The sequence below is a fragment of the Pecten maximus genome, chromosome 7, assembly GCF_902652985.1.
Source record: "Pecten maximus chromosome 7, xPecMax1.1, whole genome shotgun sequence".
Classification (NCBI taxonomy): domain Eukaryota; kingdom Metazoa; phylum Mollusca; class Bivalvia; order Pectinida; family Pectinidae; genus Pecten; species Pecten maximus.
Window position 1 is genome coordinate 35,413,836 of NC_047021.1, and position 25,801 is coordinate 35,439,636.

The following is a 25,801-nucleotide window of genomic DNA, read 5'->3' on the forward strand; positions in this document are numbered from 1 at the left end:
TGATGTACAGATCTAGGTCACTGATGTACAGGTCAAGGTCATTGATATAAATATCAAGGTCACTGATGTACAGGTCAAGGTCACTGATGTACAGATCAAGGTCACTGATGTACAGATCAAGGTTAATAATATGCAAGGGCTTTGTCTTTATAAAATGTAGATATTGTCATTCCTTGTAAAAACAAGTGATCTTTTGAAGTTCCAAAATTAGCCATATGCATAATATTTTGCCATCAGATAACAAGGATTGAGTGCTGGACATAGTGTAAACATTCAGCATACAAATGACCTTGGCCTATTTTCAAGGTCGCCATTGTGAAACATGTGACCATTGTACACTATATCTATACTTCTAGGGATTGACATGCTTCACATCATGATTCCCATTACTACATGTAATGGTTTTCCTATTTGGTTATGTTGGATTTAACAAAAACACCAACATTATTTTTCGGTATTTCAATACCATTAACTGACTTGGATAATGCATCTATGTAAAACCCTACATTATAATTCAGTAATGCATCAGAGAAGAATATCACTTCTTTTAGAAATATTGCATACCATTTTCCTAAAACATCACTAACATATTAGGGTCAACATGATAATTTGGATTTTTTTCCATAATTCCTACCTGGCCATGTGAACGATTCAGGCCTTTTGGGCCTCTTGTTTTCTTCTTGGTTAATTGCACCAAGACTCCCCATGTACAAGTTTATACTTCCCCAGAAATTTTTTTTCCATCAATAGGATATTGCTTCCACATTTGGATTTAGGTATGTGCCCCCTTCCCTCGGAATAAATAATATATCTTCCCTTTTAGAACTATCCCCAGATAATTGCACCAGGTAACCATATAGTGATTGTTGTTTGTGCCTCGGCCACATCAGTACCATTTCATCACCCCATCACCCTTTGGTTTAACTGCTGTCTCCAGGGATGCAGATTCACTGGCTGCTTGTATCATTAAGTTGGGAATTCCAATCTCTCTCCAAGCTGATCTGTCTGTTAGCTGGCTGTTACTGTAAACACATTAGCATACAAACCTTAACTGGCTCAGCAGATTACCTTGAAGTTGGCCAGATCCAGTTAGGATATAGTGGAAAATGCAGTACTAGTCACACCTCACGATTTAATCGAAATCGTGGAGTGTCCATGTTGTTTCTGTGTTAGTGAAAGAATGTACAGGATAATTGTTTTTACAGTCAATAGTTTCAAACACCTTCCATTAACCCAGGTGAAGCACTGAGTACAGACTTGGCTGCCATGGGCGATACATGTTTTACATTTACAGTGATAACAACATCAAACGAACCAACATACACTGAATTAAAGTAAACATGGTATACCTTCTGTAAATAAATTTCATTTATTATTCTTCATTACGGTGGGTAATCTTTACCAGAAAAATAGCTTTACTAGTAGAATTAATACAAACAGAAATTAAGAGTTACAAAAGGGGATGATTCCAGGGAGGGCATCTTTATATATACATTCAAGGATAAAAGAAATTAATTGACCTGGGAGGTACCTCTACAAGGGAGATTTTGTTTGTTTGAGGTGGGGGTCTCCTTGTAGTAGTCAGTGACTTCCTCACTGAACAACTAACAGGAGGCCCGCCATATGCTATCCAGAGAAATTTAAGGTAATTTAGTGTTTTGCCCAAGGACACCAACACAACACAGATTAGTTCATTACTCAGCTTCACAAGAAACACAAACCAACATGGGTAGGGAGTATGGAACCACCCATCTCTGACTTCGCCTAAGGCTACATGACTGTCACTGTAACCTACTGAGCTATCGCAGCTCCCCCTACAATAAAGATCATTCAACAAGGGAGATAATACTTCAAGGGTGATAACTCCAAAAAGGAGAACAGAATTCAGTTCAGGTAGCATTTCACCTGAAAATAATTGTGTGGTTCAGATAACTTAACAATGAAGGTTATTCTACAAGAGGAGATAATTCTGTAATAGAAGATTGGGTGCAGTATAAAATGAAATGAAATGTTTTGTGTACAAACATTCACTGTTTTCATTTTTCGATCAAAATTGGGATGAAAATAATTACAAAAAAGGAAGAAAACCATCTATATCCTTGATTTCTAGCATTTTAACTGAGGTTACTAATAAAAATTATGTTTGATGTTATGATTTGGCTTCAAACTAGGAAAGAATGTACCCACAAATATTTCATGATTTAATTTTTTCAAGAAAGGTAAACTTGACAAGGGAGATAACTTACAACACAGGCTCTTATTACTATCAGGGGATAACTCCATTTTCAAGGTAGACAACTCTACTGGGGAATGAACAGAGGATATTATATTGGTATTTCTCGGATAACGTGTTGTCAATATTCTCTGTCACATGAAATATTAATCTAAGTTATGTATGGATAGGTCTTCTGGGGTCAAAGATTCTATTACAGATATTAATTTGTGTCCATATTAATTATATCTGTAAACTTTGTCGGAGCTGACTAACGGTCGGGTGAATTATCATCAAGAGGACTTAATTTTAGATAGCCCAACAACAATTAATGAATTTTGATGTGAAGCTCATAATATGTAACGGATATGCATCTGAAGTGCTGCATCCAGTTGCTAGGCATTGAATGATCTTGTTTTGTATAACTTTCTTCATCAATAAAATATCTGTTAGGTAATCCTGAGAGCAGGTCCTTTGATGTGTTAATGTTCAAATTCAGTTATTTTTCTGGTCGCTGATCGTAGGAATCATAAAAAATTGCTGCTTTCCTTTATTGTATTTTCCAATATCTTTTAAGAAGTGCACACCTTGTTCTGCAGTTGGATGGCAGATTAATCAATGATCACAGCAGTGGCATTTCAGATAAAAATCAGGTCGATTTAAGTGTCGCTTGACAGTGAGAAGCATTTGCCCAGGAAAGATGTGTATCTTTTTCTGAATCAATAAGTTTTGAGTTAAAATGACATTCACACACACAATTAGTAATTTTGTAGAGTGGCAAACATTTCCAGCATTTGGTATTTAATAGGTGTTGGCTAAATTGGATGCATAATCTGTTCAAGGAAGATATCGTAGACTGTATGCATATGAGATTTTATAGAACATAATTAAAATTATCATGGTATTCATTACCATCAATAATTTTCAAGGTAAGTTTTTCATTTCATAATGACTAATTTCATCAGAGATTATACCATTACTACAGCATGTTCACAGAATTAAAATAACCAAAATCAGACAAGGATGAAGCATCATAATTTAGATAGTTTCTTAATTTTCTAAATGGATATTTGCTGATCTTCTCAAAAACAGTCTGAATGAAAATTCAAAATGCATCCAAAACAATAACTTCTGACAAATATACCAGAGACGAAAACTTGACAACCATAATGATTATTCTAACTCAAAATCGATAAAGGTCAATATATGAAGAGAAGATTTATAGAAACACACTTAAAAGTGTACAAAGAGAATAAAGCCAGGTGTTCCAAAAGGTAAAATATCTTTTATTTTATTAATCTAGAGCAAATGCAGGTAATGTCATGATCTCAAAAAGAAAACAAGGGTAGAGGCACTATATCAGCTAACATTGTTTATGTCTTTCATACTACAAATAGAAAACAAGGGTAGAGGCACTATATCAGCTAACATTGTTTATGTCTTTCATACTACAAATAGAAAACAAGCAAGTCTTGAAACCTTGTGAAATATTATCTTGTGAAATTACCGTATTTATTCTAAAAAATGCCCTGGGGGCTTGCAATTTTTCATCGGAGTGGGGGGGTTAATAGAAGGCCAAATTTTAGAGTCGGTAACGGTTGTTAGGTCTGTTAAGTGTACTTGTTTGACATCATGAAACAAGTGTTTAGCTGTCCATAACATTGTAAGACTAAGTTGCTTTAAACGTTCAAATGTTCTAAACTCTGAACACATGTGGATGGATATTATCATTGAAACATGTTAAGTTTGTTTGGGGTTTTTTTTTTTGGGGGGGGGGGGGATCTCTCAAAATAGGGTGGGGGGCATTCATTAGGGAGGGGGCATTTTTTTAGAATAATTACAGTAGCTTAAATTGCCTCCATACCTGATGTAGATAGTTGTAGATATTTTATTAAAGTTTTGTCCGTTTTCTTTTGAAATATATAATTTTTTAAGGTCTTATCCTTTCCTGAACAGATCGGAATATTTTTTCGAGAGTTTCAAAGGTTAAAGATCATAACGGTAACCTAAAGTCGCACTATTGAATTAAATGTTACACATTAATAGCCTGCAAAAGAAAAAAGTCAGGTGAATGTTACCAATAATTCAGTTAGAACTCATTTGCATTATTTTGTTATGTGTATCTATGGAAACGACTGTAGCAATATGTTGTGTGATAATACACTATTCTATTTAGATTCATGTTGTAAAAGCCTCGTGGGACCTTTGTACATTAGTAGATTCAGTTCATTAGACACAAAACACAAACTGCTATGAAGAGACATTAAATAGATTTTAAGATAGCATTTTATAGGTAAAAAATATGTATGTGCTTTGTCTACCAGCTGCCTTCCATGGGAGATGTTATGGCTGTTTCCATCTAAGCACTTCTGTATGCAAATATATTGAAATGCATGATTCCAACACCCGTCAACCAGTTTAGGCTTGATTGATGATCTGGAAATATTGTAATTGGCCATTGATGAAGATACTCTGTTAGAACGTAAAACTGCCTTGAATACATTTAAAAAGAGCAAAGCTCGAATGCGAAACTTTCAACTTATCCCCAGTTTCTTTGAAAAACAGATTTTTGAGAGAGGGAGAGAAAAAAAAAAACCTTTGAAAGTTATCATGAATAGAAAGTCTAGTTGGATGTTGAGGTATTGATTCCGAGTCAACATTGAAATATGAATATCTGCAGTACAAATATTAAAATTTAATTCTTCCGCAACATGTGTATCATTCAAGGTAGAAACTAGACAGTCAAAAATAATGTTATCATTAGAGAAAAATATTCCTCTATTAAATAACGGAAGGAAAATGTGAATTTGATTATAAGTACATCACAAAACTAATTACAGCAGTTATATACTACCAGTTTGACCTTAATTTTACAGATGACATGATGAATTTTAATTGGCTATAATTTTATTTTGATTGTTTGACCTTTGACCTTCAGATCCTGGATGATGGTGGAGATGCAACACACTTGATGCTGAAACGCTATCCAGCCATGTTTAACATGATTAAGGGAATCGTGGAGGAGAGCGTGACTGGTGTCCACCGTCTCTACCAACTGTCCAAGTCTGGCAAACTGACCGTCCCCGCAATGAATGTCAATGACTCTGTCACCAAGGTCAGTCAGTGCTGTCACCTGATGGTCAGTCAGTACTTTTTGCTTTGTTATCAAGGTCTCTGCTTCAAGTATCACCAGCATATCTTACAGATATATTATTTATTAATACCTGCTTGATGGTGACAGATTCTAGAAACTGCTATCAAAGCACAGACCTTTATACATGTACCTGGGTGACACGTGTACCATATTTTTCCTGCAAAATCCAGGGGCCAATAAATTATCTTTGACTCAAAGTAAGATATACACCAATACATTATCTTTGACTCAAAAGTAAGATATACACCGGCCAATACATTATCTTTGACTCAAAGTAAGATATACACCAATACATCGTCTTTGACTCAAAGTAAGATATACACCAATACATCATCTTTGACTCAAAGTAAGATATACACCGGCCAATACAGTATCTTTGATTCAAAGTAAGATATACATCAATACATCATCTTTGACTCAAAGTAAGATATACACCAATACATCATCTTTGACTCAAAGTAAGATATACACCAATACATCATCTTTGACTCAAAGTAAGATATACACCAATACAGTATCTTTGACTCAAAGTAAGATATACACCAATACATCATCTTTGACTCAAAGTAAGATATACACCAATACATCATCTTTGACTCAAAGTAAGATATACACCAATACATCATCTTTGACTCAAAGTAAGATATACACCAATACATCATCTTTGACTCAAAGTAAGATATACATCAATACATCATCTTTGACTCAAAGTAAGATATACACCAATACATCATCTTTGACTCAAAGTAAGATATACACCGGCCAATACATTATCTTTGATTCAAAGTAAGATATACATCAATACATCATCTTTGATTCAAAGTAAGATATACATCAATACATCATCTTTGACTCAAAGTAAAGTAAGCGATTATTGCTGCAGTTCAATGCAATAGCTCAAGTTGGCATTTGTACTGAATTCAAAAATACATTGGTGGGCTTATTACCAGACATGAGTTTAATCTTATCTTACGATTGATATGGTAAGACATCACAGCCAAGCACTTTCCAGGATCCTATGAACAAGACTCTTTGTAAGAAGGAGTGTATATAAACCGGGCTTTGTTATTCCTGTTTCAGACAGTGATCTGACTTTCTGACAGTTCACGCAACAGACTTTCTGATATTCTATTCCTACATCTCACTTCTGACAATCCCTAAAAACCAAATTAAGACATTCCAGACAGCTGATTTTCTGATCTAAACTCAATTCCATCTGACTTGTTTAAGTTTGTCTTGAAGATTCAAATGATGATAAAAATTTTCTATAAATCTTGCTATACGGTACTGTTAATATTGTACCTTTCATTTTCCAGACCCTAAGATATATAATATGATTATACCATTCTCCAGACCCTAAACTATATAATATGATGATACATGTATACCAAGAATTCCAGGTATTTGTCTAAAATTAACTTCAATTAAAAACTTTAAACTAAAACTTTCGAAACTTTCTGATTCCAGACCAAGTTTGACAATCTATACAGCTGTCGTGAATCCATCCTGGATGCGTAAGTATAATATGGGGATTGTAGCATAATTAAAGGACAGAGTTACTTCCCTTCTTGGTTTTATGATATCAATGTTCATTGTATCAGTAAAAAGTGTATTTTTTCTCAGCAGGTTTTAATTCCTGTTTTGGAAATAAATTTGTTTTCCAAAATGTTGATCATCAAAATTTTGTTTATTTTATACTAAATCATCTGCTGAAATCAAAAAAATGTATCAAGTTTGTCAATACACCCTGAAATGATCTAATTGTGATAATTTTCAAAAAGTTTAATGAAAGAATTAAAATTACTTAGATAACCATTAGCTGAGATAGAAACAACAAAAGATATTTGATTATGTGGTGACATGATTATAGTCAATTTAACATCTACGACCTATAGAACTAGAGAGTAGCTAGGAGACTGTATCTGGTATGTACATACAGAGGACAAGGCACACAAGGTATCCTTAGGCTGGCTGTTACTACAAGGTGTGTGTACGTGAGATTTGCTGCTTGAGTTCTCTATAGAAACGTTATAGCTAGTGTCAGTGTCAGTATGAAGGTTACAGGAAGGATACAGAACCATAGTTGTCTGCATGCCAGATGCTATCTACGGATGCAGACTGTTTTTTAAGTCTATGTAATCACAAACAATAATTATCTTGTTGAGTTTCAGTCTAGTTTCTTTCATTGTTTTATAGGCAAACATCGAAAATAGTTAACCTTCTGAACACTGAAATATGATATTAACAGCATCACGATCACAGGATTTAGGAAACAAGGATTTGTTGATTATTTATTCCTGATTTCTCAGATGTATAGTACCAAGACTAAAATAAATCCTGATAAAACACGACTCTGTTACAACACGACTCCAAACCAGATGGCTTCTGTTGATTCTATAGTGATCTGATGAATTCAAGATGTAAAATGTTTTGTTATTTGGCAAGGAGATTCAATTGCTATTTTGATTCAAATTTAGGTGATTAGCTGGTATGATACAGATATCAATGTAAACACAACTTTTTATATTGAGTTTTGGCAAACATTACTTCCCAAATATCTTAGTTTTAGAGGTATTCTTACAATTTATGCTCCAGATTTTAAATGTAAATCTGAACCAGTAAACGTTATAGAATCTCAAAAATTCAATAGTTCTGCTTAAACAGCTTAAGGTATGAACCAACACATTATCTGTGACTCAAAGTAAGGTATGAACCAATACATTATCTTTGACTCAAGGTAAGGTATGAACCAAAATATTATCTTTGACTCAAGGTAAGGTAATGAACTAATATATTATCTTTGACTCAATGTAAGATATGAACCAATATCTTATCTGTGACTCAAATAAGGTATGCACTAATACATTATCTTTGACTCAATTCAGCTTAAAAATATTATTGTAATGTATTATTTTGTGAAAAGATTAGGTTTTTGAAATAGACAAATATGCAGACTGTAGAGAAGAATGTTTGAAAATCCAGCTATGTACAATGATAATGTAAAAACAAGAATTTTACCAATATCTGGAATGGAGTTAAGTCATAGAGTAATAGCATATTTCATAGATAATTAGAAATATTTTCCTTTTTATTGGTAGTTTCACATCATCTTTCATTTCCTGTGATGGATAAATGTATGAACATATTAAGAAATGGATCAAAAGATTAAGGGATAGTTGGAAAATTTAAAGTATGGAGAAGTGGATTCAGAGAATTAGAATTACGTGATGGCTTAATTGTATTTAAAAGGGGGCCGTGGTGGTATCACTAGCCCTCCACCTCTGGGTTGCAAGTTCGAAACCAATGTGGGGCAGTTGCCAGGTACTGACTGTAGGCCGGTGGTTTTTCTCCGGGTACTCCGGCTTTCCTCCACCTCCAAAACCAGGCACATCCTTAAATGACCCTAGCTGTTTATAGAATGTTAAACAAAATAAACCAGTATTAAAAAAGCGTTTTTCAAAAACATGATAAGCAGATCAAAAGATAATTGAAGGATTGATCTGGATTACAGATTAAGAAGTATCTTGAACTTAAGATTAAAATGTGGATGAAATCTCTGGAGAAAAATTAAATTGGAGAGAAATTATACTGATATAAAAATATTCAGTGAAAGGGGAAATAATTCCAGGATAATTGTACATCAGATGAGATTAGGAATGTTATCACAGATAATTAAATGTCTAAAAGATATCATCTGAGTGGAGGTAACAATAGCTTTTAGATCAATTAGTAGTGTGATTATATTCAAATATCTAAAGTTATTTTTTAAGGGGAAGTAACTCTGGAAAGTCTCGACACCATATGTGATTAGGAATGTGATTTCAGATAATTAAATACATATAGAAAAGATATTAAGCTGAGGAGAATTAATCTGAAAGTTTTTGAATCTGATGATCAGTTCTTGTCTGTCAACTCAACTGAGATTATATTCTCTGAAGGGCTAAAGGGAGATAATTCTGTTATATTTCTGTCAGATGATGACATTTGGCTTTATATTTCAGGCTAAAGAGGACAACCGATGTCATGTTTGGAGGAAAGCAAGTGGTTGTCTGTGGATACGGTGAGGTGAGTTGACAAGGTCACAGGGTCAAGGTCACTGGGAAATTGTAAATAACATCAAGCAGACTGAAAAACAGTAACTATGACAACATGTGAGATAATGAAGTAAGATCTGTTTTAGCTGAAATTGAAAGTGTGAAATCTCTTGTAAGGTTTGCTCACAACAGCCAAGGTCTGGGAAGAAAGTCTTTAAAGTAACCAATAACAAAAAATGTATATTGATGGCCATCCTAGAATAAATACAGCTATAACTGGATGTGAACTGGTATGTTTGTTTAAGTAATTAGTTTCCCTTTTTTTTTCTTTGTTCTTTATTTCTTTTTTGATTTAGCTGGTATACCAAACAGATTTTTCATCATAAATAAATCATTATTGTTAACTGTTGTGTTATATTTTCCATGTGTCGTTCCAGGTTGGGAAAGGTTGTGCCTCAGCCCTCAAGGGACTTGGATGTAGTGTTATGGTGACAGAGATTGATCCAATCTGTGCTCTCCAGGCCTGGTAAGTGTTGTATGACTGCTATTAGAGGAGTGTATAATCTCCTGGACGACTTCCCATATTTTCCAAATAATTCTGGTAATTGAAATGGTGGCTGTTCAAACTGATAAAGACAAAACTTGATTCCCATACTACTATCAATTGTTTTTAAGAATGTTTCAAGAGATATACATGTACAAACCACAATTTATATATTGGTGGATTTGTTGACAGCATGGACGGTTTCCGAGTGGTACGACTGGAAGAGGTTGTCCGACAAGTTGACATTCTGATCACATGCTCAGGTGAGATTTTAATTCACTCTCTTCGATAAAAACTTAAACCCTGTTTTCTCAAAGGTCTGTTCCTAACGTCTTTGTCATATTTCATTTTTTTGTGTTGGGAGATTTTAAGTATCTCACTTGTTTTTGACATATTGTTTGATATGGTTATAATTAAATGTTTGGTATCCCCAGTTTGAAAATTAATTAAAAATGAATACATGCTTGTACATTCAATTCATCAGAGGCCACTTGTTATTCTACATTGCTGTATGTTCTATGAAAAAGATTTGAAAAACAGAAAATCTATTGTGACATCTTAAATACATGGCGTCTCACGATTGTTTTGGGAATGAAAAATGAATTTTTTTATCAATTATCACTATGTGGAGGAAAAGCGTTATTGTACATCTGAAGGCGATCTTTGTAGTGTTATCGTACATCTGAAGGCGATCTTTGTAGCGTTGTTGTACATCTGAAGGCGATCTTTGTAGTGTTATTGTACATCTGAAGTTGATCTTTGTAGTGTTATCGTACATCTGAAGTTGATCTTTGTAGTGTTATTGTACATCTGAAGGCGATCTTTGTAGTGTTATCATACATCTGAAGGCGATCTTTGTAGTGTTATTGTACATCTGAAGGCGATCTTTGTAGCGTTATTGTATATCTGAAGGCGATCTTTGTAGTGTTATTGTACATCTGAAGGCGATCTTTGTAGTGTTATCGTACATCTGAAGGCGATCTTTGTAGCGTTATTATACATCTGAAGGTGATCTTTGTAGTGTTATTGTACATCTGAAGGCGATCTTTGTAGTGTTATTGTACATCTGAAGGCGATCTTTGTAGTGTTATTGTACATCTGAAGGCGATCTTTGTAGTGTTATTGTACATCTGAAGGCGATCTTTGTAGTGTTATCGTACATCTGAAGGCGATCTTTGTAGTGTTATCGTACATCTGAAGGCGATCTTTGTAGCGTTATTGTATATCTGAAGGCGATCTTTGTAGTGTTATTGTATATCTGAAGGCGATCTTTGTAGTGTTATTGTATATCTGAAGGCGATCTTTGTAGCGTTATTGTATATCTGAAGGCGATCTTTGTAGTGTTATTGTATATCTGAAGGCGATCTTTGTAGTGTTATCGTACATCTGAAGGTGATCTTTGTAGTGTTATTGTACATCTGAAGGCGATCTTTGTAGTGTTATCGTACATCTGAAGGTGATCTTTGTAGTGTTATCGTACATCTGAAGGCGATCTTTGTAGTGTTATCGTACATCTGAAGGTTATCTTTGTAGTGTTATCGTACATCTGAAGGCGATCTTTGTAGTGTTATCGTACATCTGAAGGTGATCTTTGTAGTGTTATCGTACATCTGAAGGCGATCTTTGTAGCGTTATTGTATATCTGAAGGCGATCTTTGTAGTGTTATCGTACATCTGAAGGCGATCTTTGTAGTGTTATTGTACATCTGAAGGCGATCTTTGTAGTGTTATCGTACATCTGAAGGCGATCTTTGTAGCGTTATTGTACATCTGAAGGCGATCTTTGTAGCGTTATTGTACATCTGAAGGCGATCTTTGTAGTGTTATCATACATCTGAAGGCGATCTTTGTAGTGTTATTGTACATCTGAAGGCGATCTTTGTAGCGTTATTGTATATCTGAAGGCGATCTTTGTAGCGTTATTGTACATCTGAAGGCGATCTTTGTAGCGTTGTTGTACATCTGAAGGCGATCTTTGTAGTGTTATTGTACATCTGAAGGCGATCTTTGTAGTGTTATCATACATCTGAAGGCGATCTTTGTAGTGTTATTGTACATCTGAAGGCGATCTTTGTAGCGTTATTGTACATCTGAAGGCAATCTTTGTAGTGTTATCATACATCTGAAGGCGATCTTTGTAGTGTTATTGTACATCTGAAGGCGATCTTTGTAGTGTTATCGTACATCTGAAGGCGATCTTTGTAGTGTTATTGTACATCTGAAGGCGATCTTTGTAGTGTTATCATACATCTAAAGGCGATCTTTGTAGTGTTATTAGCTCACCTGGTCCGAAGGACCAAGGTGAGCTTATGCCATACCGTGGCGTCCGTCGTCCGTCGTCCGTCCGTCCGTCCGTCGTCCGTCGTCTGTCGTCCGTCCGTCCGTCCGTCAACAATTGACTTCTTCTTCATAACCACTGATCAGAATTTGAACAAATTTGGTCAGAAGCATCCCTATGGGTAGGGGACTCAAAATTGTACAAATGATGGGGCTGACCCCCCAGGGGCCTGAGGGGCGGGGCCAAAAGGGGTCAATTTGGCTACATTGATATAAACGACTTCTTCTCTGAAACCGAGCAAAGGATATTGCTCCTATTTGTCTGGAAGTATCACTATGGGCTGGGGATTCAAAATTGTACAAATGGTGGTGCTGACCCCCAGGGGCCTGAGGGGCGGGGCCAAAAGGGGTCAATTTGGCTATATTGATATAAACGACTTCTCTGAAACCGAGCAAAGGATATTGCTCCTATTTGTCTGGAAGCATCACTATGGAGTGGGGACTCAAAATTGTACAAATGGTGGTGCTGACCCCCTAGGGGCCTGAGGGGCGAGGCAAAAATGGGTCAATATAGCTATATTGATATTAACGACTTCTTCTCTGGAACCGAGCAATGGATATCACTCATATTTGCCTGGTAGCATCACTTTGGGGTGGGGATTCAAAATTGTACAAATGATGGGACTGACCCCCTAGGGGCCTGAGGGGCGGGGCCAAAATGGGTCAATATAGCTATATTGATGATACCGACTTCTTCTCTGAAACGAGCAATGGATATCACTCATATTTGCCTGGTAGCATAACTTTGGGGTGGGGATTCAAAATTGTACAAATGATGGGGCTGACCCCCAGGGGCCGGAAGGGCGGGGCCAAATGTGGTCATTTGGGCTATATTTATAAAAACAACTTCTTCTCTGAAACCGAACAAACGATATTGCTCATATTTGCCTGGTAGCAACACTATGGGGTGGGGATTCAAAATTGTACAAATGATGGGACTGACCCCCTAGGGGCCTGAGGGGCGGGGCCAAAATGGGTCAATATAGCTATATTGATGATACCGACTTCTTCTCTGAAACGAGCAATGGATATCACTCATATTTGCCTGGTAGCATAACTTTGGGGTGGGGATTCAAAATTGTACAAATGATGGGGCTGACCCCCAGGGGCCGGAAGGGCGGGGCCAAATGTGGTCATTTGGGCTATATTTATAAAAACAACTTCTTCTCTGAAACCGAACAAACGATATTGCTCATATTTGCCTGGTAGCAACACTATGGGGTGGGGATTCAAAATTGTACAAATGATCGGGCTGACCCGCAGGGGCCGGAAGGGCGGGGCCAAATGTGGTCATTGGGCTATATTTATAAAAACAACTTCTTCTCTGAAACCGAACAAACGATATTGCTCATATTTGCCTTGTAGCAACATTATGGGGTGGGGATTCAAAATTGTACAAATGGTGTGGCTGACCCCCGGGGGGCCTGAGGGGTGGGGCCAAGAGGGGTCAATTTGGCTAAATTGATATGAACAACTTCTCATCTGAAACTAAGCAATATATATTGCTCAATTTTGACTGTGAGAATCCCTTTGGGGTAGGGTTTCAAAATTGTACAAATGGTGGGGTCTACCTCCCTGGGGGCTGACGGGCGGGACCAAAAGGGGTCAATTCGGCTAAATTTATATAAACAACTTCTTCTCTGAAACTAAGCAATAGATATCACTCATATTTGCCTGGTAGCAACCCCCTAGAGTAGGGATTCAAAATTGTACAAATGACAGGACTGACCCCCAAGGGGCCTGAGGGGCGGCGTCAAAAGGGGTCAATTTGGCTGTATTGATATAAGCGACTTCTTCTCTGAAACCGAGCAAAGGATATTGCGCCTATTTGCCTGGAAGCAATCACTATGGGGTGGGGATTCAAAGTTGTACAAATGGTGGTTCTGACCCCCTAGGGGCCTGAGAGGCGAGGCAAAAATGGGTCAATATAGCTATATTGATATTAACGACTTCTTCTCTGAAACTAAGCAATGGATATCACTCATATTTGCCTGGTAGCAACCCCCTAGGGTAGGGATTCAAAATTGTACAAATGACAGGGCTGACCCCAGGGGACCTAAGAGGCGGGGCCAAAAGGGGTTATTTTGGCAAAATTGATATAAACAACTTTTTCTCTGAAAATAAGCAATGGATATCTTTAATATGTGACTGGTAGCATTCACTTTGGTTAAGGATTCAAAATTGTACAAATGATGGGGCCAACCCCCTGGAGGCTGAGGGGCTGGGCCAAAAGGGGTCAATTTGGCTAAATTGATATGAACAACTTCTCTGAAACAGCTCATATTTGACTATTAGCATCCTATTGGGGTAGGGATTCAAAATTGTATAAAGGAAGGAGCTGACCCCCAGAGGGCAGGGTCAAAAGGGGCCAATTGGTCTAAACAAGATCTTCTCTGAAACTAAGCAATGGATATCACTCACATTTGTGTGGTAGCATCCCTATGGGGTCGCGCCAAAAGTCAATTTCATTTCATGGATTAATGTACCTTTTGGCATTTTTAGTATTAAAATAAAACCAATGTACATGTACCCATATAAAATGCTTATGATATATATTGACATAGCAATACCAGCGACAAATATGCTTAAGCATCATTCTTGTTTCATATCTCATGAAACCAGGTGAGCGATACAGGCCCTCTGGGCCTCTTGTTGTACATCTGAAGGCGATCTTTGTAGTGTTATCGTACATCTGAATTATAAATAGGCGATCTTTGTAGCGTTATTGTACATCTGAAGGCGATCTTTGTAGTGTTATCGTACATCTGAAGGCGATCTTTGTAGCGTTATTGTACATCTGAAGGCGATCTTTGTAGCGTTATTGTACATCTGAAGGCAATCTTTGTAGTGTTATCGTACATCTGAAGGCAATCTTTGTAGTGTGACAATTCGTTCAGCTCCTCTATAACTTAGAGGGACATACTTTACAAGATATTGCGTGCCATTTTTTATGGATATAGTTGTAACAAATTGACATGTTGTAACAAAATTTACATGTTGTAACAAATTGATATGTTGTAACAAATTGATATGTTACAAATTGACATGTTGTAACAAATTGATATGTAACAAATTGACATGTTGTAACAAATTGATATGTTGTAACAAATTGACATGTTGTAACAAATTGATCCTGTCAAGCACCTCCCAATTTGTCAAAAAAATAGTCATAACAAATTGACACTTAACAAATTGACACTTAACAAATTGGCATGCGATATTCTGTCAAGTAACACCCAATTTAACTTTGAAGCTTCCATTTTAGTTTTTTTGAACTCTAGCAATTGTGCCATTTTTCTAGAGTGACTTTTATTCTGTTTTTCCAGGAAATAAGAACGTTGTAACACGTAGCTTCATGGATCGTATGAAGACAGGCTGTATTGTGTGTAATATGGGACACTCTAACACAGAAATCGATGTGGTAGGTTTCTGGCATCAACAATCGAATAGATACTTATTCTCTGGTGCTTAGCTTCTTTCATTTACTCTCGCATAACAATAAAAATACTCGATTCATATCGAGCCCATGTTAATTTGATATTGCTGTTGTGGAAGTTCAGTCCCAGGAGATTGACATATAATATACAACTTATCTCTTTGATGATATTTCTGTCAAGTTAGAAATGTTAAGTGGTTGTCCATCATTGACATCTTGCATAAAGGCATGAAAATATATACCACTTTGAATGTAAATTAATAATTTTTAATTATGACTAGAATGTGAATATTCGATTCATGTTTCAGGATCATATTGCTTGGAGTACTAATAAATTGAAAACAGACATTAGAAAATAAAATGATACACGCAGTTCTAATTATTGGAATTGAGAACAGTTTTTTATCACGGAAATTTTGTTTGACCTTTGTTTTTTTTCTTTTCGTTGGAATATATATATGTAGAGTTAAAATTTAAGTGAAATGTTTCAGGGAAGTCTGAGGACCCCGGATCTAACATGGGAAAAAGTCCGGTCACAGGTTGATCATATAATCTGGCCGGACGGCAAGAGAATCATCCTCCTGGCCGAGGTAGGCATGACAACGGTGATAGTGGCAGTCAACTTTTGTAGCTGATGGTCCTTATCTTAAATGTTCACAACCCTGTGTGAGACACCTCCAGTAGCTAATGGTCCTTACCTTAAATGTTCATAACCCTGTGTGAGACACCTCCAGTAGCTAATGGTCCTTACCTTAAATGTTCACACCCTGTGTCAGTCAACTTTTGTATCTGATGGTCCTAATTATCTTAAGTACTCACACTTCTATTTCAGTCCACTACAGAAGCTGATGGTCCTTATCTTAGATATTCACTTTCTTCTTTGACACAACATATAATCCAAATTTCCCCTGACCCCTACACCAGATGTTAGACATTTTATCAAACATCCCCAGACATGTGTTTGTCAATGTCAAACTTCATATTTTGTAGCTAGAAGCATTCATGTGACTGTTTTGGTGATTTTTTTTTTTAAATCAGTAACATTTTTCTGATAATGAGAAGCCACTGTTGCTTTGAGTTTTCTTGTTGTGTAAACAAATTATGTACTCCCTGATTAAAAAGCCTGACCTTTGACCTTTGCTTTCAGGGTCGCCTGGTGAATCTCAGTTGTTCCAGTGTACCATCGTTTGTAGTGTCCATCACAGCAGGCACCCAGGTGAGTTAACGACTTAGTGCTCAGGTGTTTAATCAACGGACAAGTGCGATCTCGCATTCTTTATAACTCTGTAGGACATCTCACATTCTTAATAACTCTGTCGTACATCTCAGATTCATTATTACTCTGCCATGCATTAAAAAAAGAAAGAATTAAAGTCATGACGGAAAGATGTGATTTTTCTGAAGTTGACAACTTTTTAGAAATACCTGTACATGCAGCTCAAGCTGAATGAAAGTCCCGCAGAGGAAGATCTTGATTAATTTTAAACCAATATTACAATCCACTTGCATTCTTGGTTAGCTAAGACATTTTATATGTGTGTTATTTCAGGCACTAGCTTTGATAGAGCTATATAATGCTCCTGCAGGCAGATATAAGCAAGATGTCTACCTCCTTCCAAAGAAAATGGGTAAGTCAGTTTATTACATAAAAGGAAGAAAAGTAATCAAATAAGGAAATGTTTGTGCTTTCATGCTACAGTTTATACAGAGTTATGCCCCTTTGATACCATAGTTTGTATCAAGGTCAAGTTTTCTGGACCTATCTCATAGGAGATACCTACATGTGTGCATTCCTGGATTCTTGTATGCATCTGTTGTGTGTACATATGATTATAGTTTGGTGGTCAAAGGTCACACTTGACCACTTTTAGAATAAAAAAGCTTGAAAAAGATATTTCTTAAGCCCATTGACAGGCTTAGTTCATATTCACACTATAACATCACAACATGAAATTCTTACACCTGCATAATTAGATTTTGGTGATCATAGGTCAAGGTTAAGTTAAAGGTCACACTTGACCACTTTTGACAATGAAGAGCTTGATTACAGGATATCTCTTGAACCACTTGGTTTAGTTCATAAACACATCATAACATCACAGCATCTAATTCTTACACCTGAACAGATTTTGGGGGTCAAGGACAAAGGACACACTTGACCATTTTTGAAATACAAAAGCTTATTATTTTTTGTTTGTTTGTTTGCTGAGTTTGTCGCCCTGTCAACAGTCAGGGTCATTTTGAGGTGGGGGTTTTCTTGTAGTAGTTGGTGACTACCTCACTGCAACATATTGGGATGCCCGTCGCTTGCCATTCAGAGCTATTAGGGTAAAGTGTCTTGCTCAGGGACATAACAATGACAGACCATTTTCTCAGCTTTCTGAGAAATACATAGATGGGGAGCGTCAAACCACACACCTCAGACCTTCACCTGAAGTAATGAGGCTGACGCTCAAATCGACTGAGTTTTTCGCGGCCCCCTCACCTGAAGTTATAGGTGGCTGGTGCTCTAACAGACTTGTGTTACCGCGGCCCTTCACCTGAAAAAAAAAAATGCGAACACATCTCTAAATCCTTCAATTGATATCTGGTTTCGTGTTTACAGATGAATATGTGGCCAGTCTACATCTACCAACGTTTGATGCTCACTTGACCGAACTCAACGATGAACAAGCAAAGTATCTGGGACTCAATAAGACTGGACCATTCAAGCCAAACTACTACAGGTACTGACCATTAACCAATGACAAAAAACTCTAAATGTGTACACTATCCATTAAAGGTTTCTGTAACTTAAATATCAAATATCCAGTAATTGCATTCATGAACAATCTCTGTACTTTGAAGATGGTTCTGTCTTAATATGTAGTTTTGAAGAACTTAAGAATTTTGCTACACTGTACATTGTGAGTTTTCATTACACAAGTTTTACTGTACATTGAACAAGTTTGTGTTTTCACGCAAGTTTTACTGTACATTGAACAAGTTTGTGTTAGCACACAAGTTTTACTGTACATTGAACAAGTTTGTGTTAGCACACAAGTTTTACTGTACATTGAACAAGTTTGTGTTAGCACACAAGTTTTACTGTACATTGAACAAGTTTGTGTTCCCACACAAGTTTTACTGTACATTGAACAAGTTTGTGTTCCCACACAAGTTTTACTGTACATTGAACTAGTTTGTGTTATCAGGCCAGTGGACTGGTATCGTTGGTGTGCCTTATAACACTAATTATTGGCCCACAGTTATAAGAAGATATCAATACTTGTACGATCTGCTTCTATAATGTACGTCTGTTTTACAGATACTGAAAGCCTACGCCACGCCACCACCATTCCATGACTTTAAGTACAACCCGTCACGATCACACAACAGCAAGTGGGCATTCCATGTAACCATGGCAACAGTGATACAAGGATTCACAAGTTACTGTTGCCATGGTTACGCTGTAAATTTTTGTGGATAAATTCACACAAAAGAGCCTGTTAATATGAATTTATATGAACAACGTGATTTAAAGATGATGATGTGATTTTTTTGTTTGTAATATTTGATGATTTACTTCAGGTTGTCGGATAGATGTAGTATATAATGTAATATATTACCTAGAATCTAATATGAAATTTTAAGGTATGATAGAGAATATTTGTTAAAGTGTGTACAATTCTTATCACAATTTCCATAGAAAGATTTCTGTTGAAATCAGAAGTGTCCGTAGATTGTTTTGTTATCAACTTGTGATTATATTCATGTACAATCAGACTTGTAAAAAAGACTGTACGTTTGATTATAAAAAAATGTATTGTGTCATGTACTGAAATAACCTATATCATTGGGCAGGGTTATTGTGTAAAAACGGCAGAGATTTTCATATTTAGCTGTGATATCAACTAATGATACACATCATTGTGATAGAAAATCGGATTGTCCTTTCAAATTATTTTTAATCAAAACATATTACAACAATCCCTTAAAAATTGAAAATGTAGTTTGAATCGGCAAAATATGTATGCAAAATTTAAGTATCTTTTTCATATCATTACTGGGATATGTCATTCAAAGATATTCAAAGATATTCAAAGATGTATGCGTCTGTTCACGATTAAATCTTGAATTCAACCTTCTTTGAAGAAGGGACATTTTATTATCTCGGTTTAAATTCTTTTTGGTAATCTTTACAAATTTTCCATTTAAATATTGAAAAGTTTGTTATTGTTCAATTTTGAAATACCTAGTTATGGCAAGAATTTATTAAAACAGTCCAAATGTTTCACTTTGAGTTTGCCTGGAGTTAACTTTCACACATCATTGTACAGCTACCGTCCCAGCAAAAAAGAGATTGCTTAAACATTGTGATACAAGAAAAAGACAAAAGAATTCTCCAATTAGACTTTGCTTATAATGCAATTACCGGTACTTAAGTAATAATTTGATATATACTGTTATTAAAATTTCAAGATACTGTTAGTAGTTACCCAAACTACAAACTCTATCAGTTCCTTTTGAATGATGAAAGTTCTAAGATATCATAATGAAATGGTTGAAATTTATGGTACCTCAACCATATTTGGTAAAGAATAATTTTTTTTTCATATCGTGGATGGAAGCTTCAGTAGCATCTGATGAGACAAAGTTATCTAGTATATGTAAGTAGTAGGTGATGGTAGCTAAATTTTATTTGTAATTTTAATTGTAAGAGAGATTCCAAAGCTGTATAAATATTTACTGACTCCGAGATAGCATTTAGTACCTGTAATGGAAAATTAAACTTTATTTCAAATATCTAAATTTGCATAGATTTGAGAAATTCACCATTTTCTGTCGTAGGAATTTGCATCAATATAACAGATGTTAAATATTTATATTGTAGACATACTGATTTTAACGCACCCAAATTTTGTAGAATTTAAACGGATCAGTGACAAATTTAATTAGCAAACCTATATATATATTATTTGCTATATATATACATGTAGTATATATGAATTCAAATTAACACAGTCATTATTTAGCAAGTTTCCCTGAGGAAAATAATTTAAAGATTTAAAAATACAGCTAAAATTTGTATGTTTACAGCATTTCATTTACAAGTTGTAGTAGTGTGATCCTTAAGCTGGTCTTTGTAAATATTTTCACACTTAGAAAAGAGGTGACTTTAGTGTATATAAGTCATAACTGTAGGCAATTTTCTACAGTAAATACAGACTTTTTGTTATCATTTATCTTTTCATAGACACAATATTTGTATAGATCACTTTCATGGTGAAAATGGAGTGGAATATGGCTATTAAAATAGTTTTGTTCTGCAATGCGCTACAAATTTTCATAATAATAAATAAACAAGGAATTTGTTTTAGTTCACTTATGCAATAGTGCATGTTATCTCATAAATATATTATGAGATGATAAACAGTAAGTGGATAATTGTGATACTGCGAGTATAAACTGTCAATCTAATTTTTGTTTATATTCTTCAATATATATATATATATATATATACATCAGTTGTTTATCAATTATTTTGCAATTGAAAATTAAAGAAAAAGGTCTGATCTTACAAACATCATGTTAACAATATATTCAGGTAATACTGTGTATATACAAATCTAATTCAAGTGACATAGCCAGTGAAGTGATTTGGACGGTCTTGGTATTTTTTTGTCCGTTTCTTTACATGACTATATAGGTGCTAGTAGATGTATGAGATTTGTGATAAAATGAAAAAGTGATGTATAAAATTTGTTGAAAATCATTAATTTGAATGTTACTTGGTGTTTTACCTTGTACTCGATCAGTTGTGGATGTACCTCTTCTATATGTGTTATCGCACACTGGGAATTTCATAACAATAAATTCTTATACTAATCAGAGAAAATTAGGGACACTTTATTGATAATCAGGCTGTATTACTTGAACAGATCTGCGATATTCTCAGCAGCCTTATTTACAAATCTTGGCCAAAAGTATCCAAGAAATAGACAAGGCTCTCTGGTAGTTTAGCTGTCTATCATTACTATTTAATGTAGATGACAGAGTAATTTCCCTTTTATAGATGGAAAAACATTTTTTTTCTAAATTCTGTAGTATCGGTAAGAAAACAAATGTATCATTTTGTTCATTGGCTATTGTGGGGGAGGGGAAATGGAAAGGGGGTCTAGAGTTCTATTTACATTGTACTGTGTGCATGTTAATGTTGTAATAATTTATGAAAAATTCTGGTAAGTATTGGATTATTAAATTACATTTGGAATATTTGGAAAAAATCTGTTTTTCTGTTTTGATATTAGCATGTTTTTGTCACTTAAATTTTTATTATACTTAAACTATGCCTGTGTTCTTAATTGTTTTGAAAACATGCAAAAATAATTTTTTCGGATAGATTCTGAGTGAGGTGCGATTTTAAAATTGCTTCATCTGTTAACAATAATTTCCGATTTATATTTCAAAGCTTGGTGTATAATGAAAAATATCTCAGGTTTGAAAATATTATGTCATTATCAAGTACTAAATATATTTATTGCTTATTTAAAAACAAATAAAACAGTTGTATAAACATGAATTAATATGTACATTTTGTAAATGTTTCAGTTTGAGAAGAATTTTCAAGATGAAATTATTATATACTTATATGTATATACATGAACTTCTGTGTTTATCTGTAAATAGTGATTGAAAATGATGACGGTACTTATAGTAGATCTAGTGGTGTACTCAAGAGAAATCTTAATGTTAGCATGACTACATGTTTTGTTACAAGTGTTTCATTATAAATGTGGTACATATTCGAGGGTAGGGCGTCAGTGGGGGTCGTAATTGTGTTGATAATTGTTCTATCATTCTAGTACAAGCGCACCTGATTTGAAATGTGTACTTATGTAAATCTGGCCTTTACATGTGTGTGGGCTTCAGGCATTGCAAGTTAGCCAAAGGTCCATTTCTTTGTAAGTCGACTGGCATATTGCCAGTGAAACAATAAAATTAGTATTACTTAAAAAGGTGCATATAGTTTATTCACGTTCAGAAACTTGCTTGATCAAATACCTTGAATGATGCCCTTCTGAAAATGAGATTGTTTCAGTGCATGTGTTGGGAGTATGTGTGCAACACTGCAATATTACACAACACCATTGTCATTGTCTTTTCAGTCTCCTGTGCTGGAGACCATTGTTGTTTTTTTGTAAAAAATTTTTGTTGAATATGGACAAGCTACAATTAAATGTTACTGTTCTTTTCGCTGAACTCAGTCATATTAATGCAGCTGTCACAAGGGGCACAGTGGACCCATTTAAAACAGTGATATGAAAACAGCTGAGCAAGATTTATTCTTGATTGTTTAAAAATTTTGTTTCACTTTTTATTTTCCATTTGAGGTTATGAACTGTCAGCGTTATTAAAGAATGCACATTCTACGATATCAACACACAACTATATAAGGTCTACCCCCTGAGGATCAAAGTAAGTGAGCATAGGTCATAGGTCAAACTGCTTCACAAAACTGTAGTTTTCACATATTATAGGTCATATTTACATCACTCTTAATTTTTGTTGGACCCATAAACGGGTCAAGGTTGGAGGAAGCGGTCAAATGTCGAAAGCCTTTTACTTTCATTCCACACAAAGTATTGCTTTCATAAAACTTTGTAGGAGTATACGTAGACTATTACTAGATACATAATGTAGTATGTCACTTAACACATAGTAGACTTTTATCCTTAAAGTCAAGGTTATTGAAGTGATTCAGGTGGCTGAAATTTTATTTATAATAAAACATTATACCAGATTAAATATATGTAACATAAACAATCACTATTTCTCATGATCAAAGTCGGAATTACTTTCAAATTGACATAGTTCACATAAACTTTACACCCAGTGAACAGTAGGTATGTTAAATGTACATTGTATGCATTTTATAAACTTAGTACTAAACTTTTGATTTTTTTCCCCCCTCCTTTGGTTAACTTTCTTCTGTTAACAATTTACAATTTTATTGCATTTAACTGCCCAGTAGCCATTTGTATCATGTTACCAAGCCATTCAAACTGAATGATAAAACACAGATTACAGAGAGTTTCATGGGTTTGTCAATCGTTATTTTTTGCAGCCAATGTTATATTTGTTTTTTTCTGTCAGCAGAATGTTATAAACTTCATTTTTTTTGTGTAAATCTCATAATGCAGACCCCTTTACCTGGTGAAACGTTTGGTTTGGTTCCAACCTAGGATTTGTTATAAAAGCACTGAACATGGTTCAGTTTTTATATTCCTTAACCCATTGATGTATATTGGGCCAATCATGAATTTGTTACATTGAATTTGATTGGTTCCTATTTCTACTAGTCACAGATCATGACCTATGAGAGTGATCGTTTCATATGTACTCGTTTTGGAGGCTACTTCAGAATCATCATTTGTTTGGTCAGTCCAAAATGGGGAATACTTTCATAAAAATATGGAAAGAATAAAAAAATCTTTAGCAATAAACTTTGTTTTTGTTTTTATTATATATACATGTATATGTCTTAAGCACATTTTGAATATTTGATAGAAGAATGAACCCCGAGTTATCCTACGTGTGGAAAATACATCAGGTTAGCTGTCCTATCCGACACCGAGTGGAAGAAAGCATATTGGTCATAATAGACAGGATGTCGGAATGAATCATTGTTGGATTTGACAGTTTGTCAGAATATTTCAACTACTGTACCAGTATTCGTTGAGGATATTACATCAAATTATGCTGCGATAGGTTTTGAGCAAGAATTCTAAATTGCCGATGCTCAAGGTCAAATTTATTACCAACACATAAATTGCTGTCTTATTTTAATCAATATTCTATGATGACTTTGAAACGATTTGATCAGAGAATCCTGAAACCCAATTACGAGGTATGGGAATACCTCCGCCAGGTTTGTATGGGACTGTAGGTCGAGTTAAGGGTGATCTGATGACAGTGGGCTATTCCAATCTCTTCTTCTAAGGTTTGTACATCCGAAAGCAATACATGTAATTGTAACTATACCTTGAGAAGTACTAGAAGAATTTTTCTCAAACATGATTGATGGATAGGTTCCCAGTTGTGATCATTAGTGTCCTGTATTGGAGATAAGGATGATGTATAGCAATTACTCTGTCCGGCCATAGGTTTGTCCATGTTTGTTCTTGGCTAATATTTATTATTTATATGAAATTTGGTCAAGATGTTTAGTTCAGAAAAAATACACTCAGGTAAACAAATCAAAGGTCAAGGTCAAAGTTTTGTATTTTTCCATTGATGAATATTTCGTTTTGACATGAAGCAAAACTGGTCAGAATTAAACAAGGAGTCAACTGACCAAATGGCAAAGTCAATTTGATAGAATTTTGAGTCATTGTGAAAGCGAAATGACCTACAGGCAGCCATCTTGGATAGTTTGCTATTTTTGTTTCTTGAGAAGTACCATGAACTTGAGAAGGATGTTTCTCAATCTTTATGTTGTGTAGGTTTGCCTGGTTCCTAGTTGTGCCCATTCACTTTTAGTCTGATCTGGAAATGGCCTGACAAGTAGCCATCTGGGATTTTGATAACCCGAGTTTCCTTTGGCCCTGACACCGTGTCCGGGCCAGAGGAAACTCGGGCTAGGATTTTGACAGCTGAATTTCAGTATCAATATTTCCCATCAAGTTCTTCTTAGATATTTATTTGAATTCATATGTAGGTTACCCTTATTATCAGTCTTTCCTAAACCGAATAAGATCATTTCTGGTTTGTGTGTATACTGTATATGGAACTAATTTTCAATGTCTACAATTTCTTCTTCCTAATAGAATTAACATTTTCAACAAAATGTCACACTATAAGTTATAAGAATACCTTTAATTTCTTATCACATCATTTATGGCCATCACCGGGTATCCAAGTCATTGTCATTGGGAAAACCAGAGGTTTTCATCATTATAAACCGTCTGTCATCAATTCTGTTTAAAACGAGAAATTATTATAATCATAAAAGAACTGGTACAAATACAATACTGTATGTCTTCCTTCAATCAAAGGGGAGACATAATTATCATTACATCATAGATGTAAACAAAGAACAGGA

At 35.2% G+C, this 25,801-nt stretch overlaps 1 protein-coding gene across 8 annotated transcripts in view; it reads left to right on the forward strand.

Annotated features, from left to right (window-relative positions):
- LOC117330696 (adenosylhomocysteinase-like 1) overlaps window positions 1-24,203 on the forward strand; it is a 115,565-nt gene extending 91,362 nt beyond the window's left edge. For all 8 annotated transcript variants that reach the window (XM_033889141.1, XM_033889143.1, XM_033889147.1 and 5 more), the window contains 11 exons: window positions 5,151-5,327; window positions 6,834-6,880; window positions 9,368-9,431; window positions 9,838-9,926; window positions 10,137-10,207; window positions 15,608-15,702; window positions 16,209-16,307; window positions 16,865-16,933; window positions 17,267-17,345; window positions 18,323-18,443; window positions 19,025-24,203. In XM_033889141.1, the coding sequence (XP_033745032.1) occupies window positions 5,151-5,327; window positions 6,834-6,880; window positions 9,368-9,431; window positions 9,838-9,926; window positions 10,137-10,207; window positions 15,608-15,702; window positions 16,209-16,307; window positions 16,865-16,933; window positions 17,267-17,345; window positions 18,323-18,443; window positions 19,025-19,031 (918 nt within the window). In that variant the 3' untranslated portion in view covers window positions 19,032-24,203. The remainder of the gene's footprint in view (window positions 1-5,150; window positions 5,328-6,833; window positions 6,881-9,367; window positions 9,432-9,837; window positions 9,927-10,136; window positions 10,208-15,607; window positions 15,703-16,208; window positions 16,308-16,864; window positions 16,934-17,266; window positions 17,346-18,322; window positions 18,444-19,024) is intronic.
- The last annotated feature ends 1,598 nt before the right edge of the window (window positions 24,204-25,801 follow it).